This window comes from Rhopalosiphum maidis, chromosome 2 (assembly GCF_003676215.2).
Source record: "Rhopalosiphum maidis isolate BTI-1 chromosome 2, ASM367621v3, whole genome shotgun sequence".
Classification (NCBI taxonomy): domain Eukaryota; kingdom Metazoa; phylum Arthropoda; class Insecta; order Hemiptera; family Aphididae; genus Rhopalosiphum; species Rhopalosiphum maidis.
The window spans coordinates 77158098-77166941 of record NC_040878.1 but is presented as its reverse complement, the minus strand read 5'-3'; the positions used below and the strand labels follow the sequence as shown (position 1 = coordinate 77166941).

At 29.4% G+C, this 8844-nt stretch overlaps 1 protein-coding gene and 1 pseudogene across 1 annotated transcript; both read right to left on the bottom strand.

Moving 5' to 3' along the window:
* Positions 1–5831: 5831 nt before the first annotated feature.
* LOC113552598 lies at positions 5832–6281 on the bottom strand. The gene has a single exon (XM_026955450.1). The coding sequence runs from the start codon at positions 6279–6281 to the stop codon at positions 5832–5834; it is 450 nt and encodes a 149-aa protein (XP_026811251.1).
* Positions 6282–7662: 1381 nt separating this feature from the next.
* LOC113554933 lies at positions 7663–8509 on the bottom strand (annotated as a pseudogene).
* Between the last annotated feature and the right edge of the window lie 335 nt (positions 8510–8844).

The window sequence follows — 8844 nt, the reverse complement described above, 5'->3', positions numbered from 1 at the left end:
TCGACATAACTCTGATATACCGACACGCAAATACATAATATTATGTATACATATTTAGACGACCGCTAATGCTATATAATATACTACAACCGACGTTTGAAGATTTTTGATACACCATTAACACATTTTTTTCAAAAATAATTTATCGTTTAGCGTACTTTAGTACTCTGAATACATTTTATAGTAGCTATGTCATAACAGTTTACCTACAACGTTCAAAACAACCGTTGTTACACGTCTGCTGCAATGGTATTAATTAATAAACTTGTAACCGCATTCCTCCCCGAACAACTTCGGTCAATGCACTAGCTTTAATCTGTGACCAAACTCTAAATTTGCACCATGAAATAAAATATTTTAAAAATTAAATGTATTTTTTGGAAATCGTTCAATGAATTCATATGTAGTAGTAGTCGGTATTCTGAGATTATTTTAGTTCTTAAGAAAAACATCATATATATTTTAAAACATCAACAAAACCACGGGTATTTTTTTTCTTCGAATTTTCGAGTTACAAATAACCTCATATTATGTTTAAGACGATAATGTAGAATGCTGATATTAAACGTAGGTAAACACACGAGTGTAGCCAGCGTGAATACCCGGCGAGTCTGAAAACCTCCTGACATGTTGTAATAATGACATTAAGTTTAATCCCTCAGTCAAGAGTCCGTTATTTATCTGTTTTTCCTGAATAAAATTACACGAGTATTGGTAATTTAACATTTTTGTATAATATTATATTATTATAACTTCGAGATCGGGGTGTATTAAATCTGAAGAAAATACCAAAGTTTGGATTTCCGTAGGACACTCTTAAAGTCTTATGGAAAATCTAAATCTAAATAATAATAATAAAAAGAAAAAAAAATTGGCCCGTAGGTATATTTGAAATTCCAAAAAAGCAGACTTTGAATAACTGCATTATCGAGAAGTATAAAAGAAGACGAACATCACCGTCCGGCGAATCACTCTGAACACCTATATAAGCGTATAAGCAGGTAGGTTCGCGTATTATACACACTCATACACGGCCGCCCATAATAATATCATTACGGCTGTATAGAAGTGTCGTTCGTCCCACAAAACCATCATGCACAGTGCGTATACGTTATTACACATTATAGATGTATAGGTGTTTACCGTGAGCGCGACGACGGCTATTACGTCCAATCGATCGCGCGCGGCGGATAGAGGGAAAAAAATACGTATTATATACGCATCACCCCGTACGGCCGGCGCACCTACCGTCCACGCGTACCTCCCGCTGTAGCGAAATTACACGCGTTTGCGGCGGAATATTATTGTGGTGGGTGGTTTTCTTCTTATTTTTTTTATTTTTTTTTTTCTACGACACCCCGGGTCGAACGGACAGGGTGGATGTACGCCGCGGGCGAGGGTAGTGTGCGGTATACACGCGCGTACCGTTCCCGATACACGGTAGGTATATACATCATCCGTTGTATGTATAGGTACGACCACCACACCTCCTCCTCCCCGTTTCTTTTCCCGAACGCGTATATAAATACGCGTATAATATATAGGCATTTACATAACTCTGATTGTCTTGCGCGTCGTAACCACATTGCGGTTTTTACGACGATTCATAAATTTCACGAACTCGAAGAAAGGCGTCTCTGCACCACCTACCGCAGTATTAATATGTAATATATCAGTGGCGTTGCCGAGGGCACGTTTTTTGGTGCTATCGAAATACTCGAAACACACCCCCCCCCCGATCCCTCTCACCCGCAATCGTGTTAATAAAAAAATACCTATTATAATAGTAGTGATATATATACATATATTTAGATCCGTAGATTTTAGCTACTTCGCGTTTCTACAAAAAGTTTTCTTAGATGGTTCTATTCAATAATTCGATAAGCACCTATTATACGACGACTATACTATAATCGAATGCGTAGAACACCTACAAGAAATATTTTAGTGAACATTTTAAATGTCACCCTAAAAAAAAAAAAATGCTGGCTACGCGCCGATAATATATTATGATAAAAACAGCGGTTCAACAGGCTACGACTGTGCCGCAATGCATCGAGCATCGGCATATAAAGTTTTCAGTGGCTATCCAAATTGACTGAGGTACACGATAAGTTACACTAATAATAACAGTAGTATAGCGATGTCGGGGTAGAATAGAAATAAAAAATAAAATTCGACCCGAAACGAAATGACTTTGTAGAGTTTATCGCGTACCCTTCACTACCACCGCGCACCACCGCAGCCGCCGCCGTACCATTAGTTCGTCCGCATCTGACGAGCAATCCCAGAGACGGCTCTCCTTAATTGACTCTTTCACGTCATGTCAATCTCATACCACAGTTTACAGTTACAAACCTCCGGGGAGGGGGGGGGGTACTGTAATTATTATTATTCCACAGATTTTAATAACAATAATTTCAGTTTCGTTTATAAATACAATTACTTTGTAATATGCGTTTTATTTGCGTATAATCCCGGTATGTTATTTATATACACGCGGTGGGCTATGTTATTATTATAAAAGTTTCCTTTCTTATCGATATAATTTATTTTTATTATTATTATTACTATTGAAACTCGGTGTATTGAATCATTGGTTGCATTTTTAATTAGGATTTTTTTTCTTTCGTATATTAGTTATTCTTCGTTTCTGTTGAATTTCCCGTTCAACAAGTCAATAATGAATATAATAAGTAATAATAAATAACTGAATATTATTTTAAAATATCTTGACGCCGTTTTTTTAATGTTACCAATCATTCATGATATCTCATTTCCAGGAATTTAAGGACGGTTTTAAATCCAGTTTTAACGTCTTCGTAATAAAATAATATATGTTAGCTACGACTTAAAGTTTTAACAATTCATGACAATTATTTTTTTGAAATATTTTATTTAAGTGAACAATATAAATAAGCCATAAATAACAAAAAAATCGTTTTAATATTTAATTATATACTTAAAATGAGAAACTAATTGAAAATGTATGTTTAGTGTATGAAACAAAGATAAAACATAAAACGAATATGTTGCTTTATGTACTTTAATTTATTTATTTTAACTACAATCTATACAATGTAGTATGCACGTTTAGTAATTGAGATGTAAGAATAGGTATAAGTAATAACAATGAATATTTTGAATATGACAAATTACCCAGCGGTAACACCCAGTACACGAATTTATTTATTAATTTGGTTTAAGAAATTTTTTTTTTTACGATATGTTAAGACAGAAGGTCACCCTTACACCATTTCCTTTTTAATCTTTGACATGGGTCGTCGGGAAGTGTTTTTTTATATAGTTTTATGATTAGGGGGTTATAATGAAACTAGAGGTTATTGTGGAATTTGGTGTAATAAATTTTGAAAATTTGATTTAAGGTGTGAACTTTGAGTTCATTGTAGAGGTTAATGTTTGTTACATACCAGGTGCAGAGGAAAATAGGCGAAGACAAATGGATTGAAAGGACTGTATTTTTCAGGTGTTGGACGATTTTGTGGTACCCTATAGTTATATACGCGAATTTTTAGTGGTTTGAGTAGGTATTTATATATTATTAATTCTTTTAATAAGATAGTAAGTTTTATATACTTATAAAAAGCACTTTAAATATAACTATATATAACTTCATAAAGGCATAACTCGTAAGTAAGAAACACTTATGCATAAAACATCAGTTCACATCATTATACATTTTTAAATTAAAATAAAAGAGTTGTATCATAGATTATTTAGTATTAGTTGCTAAATATCGTTTGATAATTTTAATGTTTGAATAAGTATATTTATAGAAGTTTTATTGTTACATTTTAATTATTATTATTAATATAGGTATTTACTAATAAAGGAAAAATTTGCAAACACTTACTCAATACTAAAATGTATGTATACAACTTATACAAGCAATAAATCATAATTTAACTAAAAAAAAATAATATACAAATAAAATATAGAACAATTAGTAGTTGATAACTGAGTTATCATCTACATCTCATATAAAAATAGGTAAGTATAATATATAATATTTTTTGCAGTTATTAAAATATTTCAATAAATACGCAATTTTCAATTTGAAATATTTTAATTACATATTTTCAAATGTATAATTTCAAATCCAGAACCCTAGTTTTCGTAATTTATCAGCATTTGATGGAACGAAATTTATTTTTAAATAATAATTTGTTGAAATAATTTTTAATTTTGCGATATGTCTGCAGTATTTTAGTAAATTAAAATATGTATTTCTTACATTATACTTAAACTGATTTATTTTTGATAAGCGCCAGCGTATATAACTTCTATATTTAAGTTTTATCGATCCTTAGTTCACAAAATGTTAAATTTTTTTTATAAAAATCATCGAGGTATTTTTTACAGATATATCGTAATTGGATTTCAAAATATTTCGACGTATCGGTTCGTCATCATAACAGCAGAAAAATAATAGCTTACCTAGTATTACTTCTATTAAGTTATGATCATATATTGTTTTGCCTGAAAATACTATATAATATAATCATTTTTTAGTTTAAACTTTCTTCTTTAAAACGTTTTGTTTTCATACGTTTGAGTAAAAATACAAAATAAAGCATTTCTTAATAAAATACGCCAAATGTTTTCACTGAGATTAGGCAAGCTACACGTGATATTACCATAATCTTATTCTTTTGTTTTTAGCTTATGAGAAATATAAAAAATGCATCTATACAAGATTAGTGTGTAGTACATATTTATAAATAAATAAATAATACATTGCAAAAACCGTTTTCTGCTGCTGCATCAACGAAATACGTTTCACAACGAATCCTTTGCTCGTTATTTTCGTTATAAATATATTATGCTAATTTCGATTTGAATATTACATACGCTGTAAATGTTTTTAATAACAAATGGAGATCATTTTTTGGTTACAAAAAAAATATATACAAAATATTCATTAGCTTATATACCGTTAAGTCAAGATATATCATTATAGTGGATAAAAAAAACTTTGCATGAGATGTTTTAATATTTTCCATTTCATTTTTGTATGATGGGCATAATATATATTGTTGTTTAAAATTCTCAATGCTTATAATCCACATGCACAATACACATAGGTTTTATTGAAAGCATTCCCTCTTAGTTGATATAATTATGTATATTATATAAAAATAATAAATTGGCTTTAATCTTAGTCAATTACTTTTACTTACAAATTGCAGTTACGTTTTGCATTGAGAACATTTCACCAGTATCGGTGTCTTATACTTTAATATTATGTCTATACAGTACATAGTTTTTGAGAATATCTGTATGTTTATTTTGAAAAAAAAAATCTCTTGACGAACATTCAAAACCTTTCCATTTCAACAACGTACGTGCTTAAGTGAACGTAACTGTACAATAGTAATATACGTATTATTATTAAAGGAAAAGGAAAAAATCATCATATTTATTATCAAAATCGAAAGTTTTTAGTACAGTACTCGTAAAAAAGTTCTGCAGCTATTTTGTGTATAGAAAATATTTGCACTCAAGGAAAACTCCGTATATTGACTTGAACAATACAACTGATTATAATTTTTATTTCATATTTGAACAATATGCATATAAGTATACTGTTATTATTACATTTTATTAAAAGTAATACTGTAAATGCATTTGTGAAATTAGATAATCTATATAAATAAAAATGAATAATTAATGTACTAATAATAGACAATAATAAACAGCCAAAGTACCCATTAATTATTTTTTCTATAATCATTAGCAACCATTTAGGATAATTTGCATTAAATAAATACATTATATAGATATTAATATGTTGATCATTTTAGTGCCTGTTAATATACAATGTTCATAGTTTTGCCATTTTCACAATATATGTAAAGATTTTTTGGATCACCCCCTCTTAAATATGCCACATATAACTGACCATGGTCGAAACACGGTGTGTTAAAGAGAAGTCCTGTGATCTTTAATGATTGTCCTTGAAATTTGTTTATTGTAAATGCGAATGCAAGTTTTACCAGAAATTGTAATCTTTCAAAGTTATACGGCCTATCACTAGGTTTAATCGGTATTCTTGGTAGGTATACATCTTCACCTTTTCCACATCCAGTTAATATTGTAGCTTCTATCATATTATTATTTAAAGCTTTTACAAATAACCGCGTTCCATTGCATAATTGTGGCGGATTAATATTTCTTAAAAGCATAATTGGTGCTCCAATTTTCAAAGTTAAAATATGAGAAGGCAAATCCGATATTTCCAAGGAATTTAAGAATTCCATAGGGTAGTGTACTGTATCATATCGGGATTACATACAATATCGATTGATTTGTATGTTTGAATTTTTCCCGGGAGAGAGTTCAATATATCTTTATTAATGATATTTACTTTAGTATTTGTTGGGGCAAGAATGGCTCTTTCACAAGACCATTCATGATTGGTATAATATTTTTGTATATCAGGGAATACGTTTTACATCAAGGATTCTATTGAATTGACAATATTGCAGAAATTAGTTGGGAATTCAATTGTTCCATCTGAATTTTCAGGCCATTTTCCAAAGCCTTCGATTATGCGTTAAAAATACCGTCATATTTTTTTTAGCATTATAATTTCTGTATGTTTTCAAATACAAGAATTTTTCAAGCATGCATCGATTTGGTCAGCCGGTGTTCCTCGTGTTACTATTGGTAGTGTCTGTCGAAAGTCACCAGCTAAAATAACAACAATTTTCCCATTATAGATGTATTATTGTTGTTTAAATCTTGTAGAGTTTTGTGTAAAGCTTCGGGTCCTTTTTTAGGGAGATGGTAAACTGCGGCAAAAAAAAATTAAGATTATACAATTTGCGGCAAAACCGATAAGATACATTATACAAACTGCGGTAATTTATTTTATATATTATATACACATTTATCGTTTAATAAGGTATAATACGTGTTATAATAGCTATTTATCTAGAGACTATTAGAGTATTAGACGTAAAAATAAAGAAAAACCAATTTTTAAAATTGAAAAATATTATTATTATTAAAAATTATTTTAAAAGATCGTTATAGGGTTCTTATAATTCAAAAAAATATTTAGTTTAAAAAATAAAATAATAATACAATAGGTACCTAATTAACATTTTGCGTTTATTTTTAAAACATACTTTTTTCAAAAATTCATATCTTGAAATCCGTCCATCTTCTTTCATTTTTCGCTGTTCATTAATAAATTTGTATTTTTGCGTTGTCGCTTTATTTTTTTTTATGTATTACCGCTTCTTCTGCACTTCTAATTTTTATATATATGTCAACTTGAATATTCTGTATAGCATCTATAAATTTATATAGTGATGAATGATGATGATAAAAATATGCGTTAAATTTTAAATGGAAAGATTCACATACATTATTTGTTATAACTTCTGATTTCGATGCCCACAAAGAATGAGGAAATACGTCTTGCATATAAGTTTCTGTTAAATAATCACTAAATTGCACTATTTTATTATTAGATGGCATATCTGCTATTAAATCAAAAACAAACCAATTTTCGACTTCGTCAGATTCAAGAAACGGGAGACCAAAAATACAATTAAAAAATTTTCCTTCATCTGTGTCTCTTTCAATATAAAGTTTAGATAGACCCAAATTTTTTAATTTTCTAATCCACGCTTAGCCGAGATAAAAATTACAACCTCGAATAATACTGGTTGGCCATATACTGCGAACCGCTTCGTGTATTCCAATTTCAAAATCAATTACGAACATATATGGGTTAAGTACAAATCCTTCGGTCAAACATGCATCACGTAACTTTTTAAACAAATGTTCATAAGTCGATGTACGTTTATTGGGAAGCAATGCATATACCAGAGACGTATATTATATCATTTTGAAAACCATGCAGTACAAAAAACTGATAAAAAAATTTAGTATAGAACTGGAATGTTCCGTCCATAAAAACCTTTTCCATAGAACATAAGTATTTTAAATTTGTGAGAAATGTAAATAAAATTATATTTGTTTCCTTTTTATTAATTAGCAAAAAGTTTTCATTTTTGTTAGTCATAATATTCATATTTATTAGAACTGCGTGTACTTCATTAATATCCTTGGGAAGTGGTGGGTGATATTTGGTTTTTTTATTATATAAATTTCTACGAATATATGAAATACCATTAACCAGTAATTGTGCATCGTTTTCTAAACTGCGAAGTTCTTTTCTTATTATTTTACATGACATTTCGTATATATTAATTTCAGATATTTTTCGTTTAATATTATTACTTACTGCTTGATGTTCAATTGTAGAATCTGATTCATGACTATGATCAAAAACAGATTTTTCTTGATCAAGAGTTTTTTCCTTTTTGAAGACCAATTTGGCCTTGCATGTTTTATTGACGCATTCCCGTGTTTTATTACCACTTGTCTTTGATTCGTATTTAAATTTGAATTTAAAATTGTTTAACACTGTTAATATTTTGCCATTCTGGCTAAACATTGTTGTAAACTCCATGACGTTGAATAAATATTAACTACTAACACTTTTAAGAGGTAATAAGTACTAACAAGTATTATCAAAAGTACAGGAAACGATATTACCGATATGTTTCATTAAAACTTAAAAATACATTTGGATTTAACTTACCAATTTGTGCGCAAGACAAATTAAACGATATACGTACATGGTACCTACATAGGTACACATAGGCAGGTATATATGATTATTATTTAGGTATACTATGATATAGTATATAATAGAAGGTATATAAAATAAATTTCCGCAGTTAGTATAATGTATCTTATCGGTTTTTCCGTAGATTGTATAATCTTAATTTTTTTTTTTTGCCG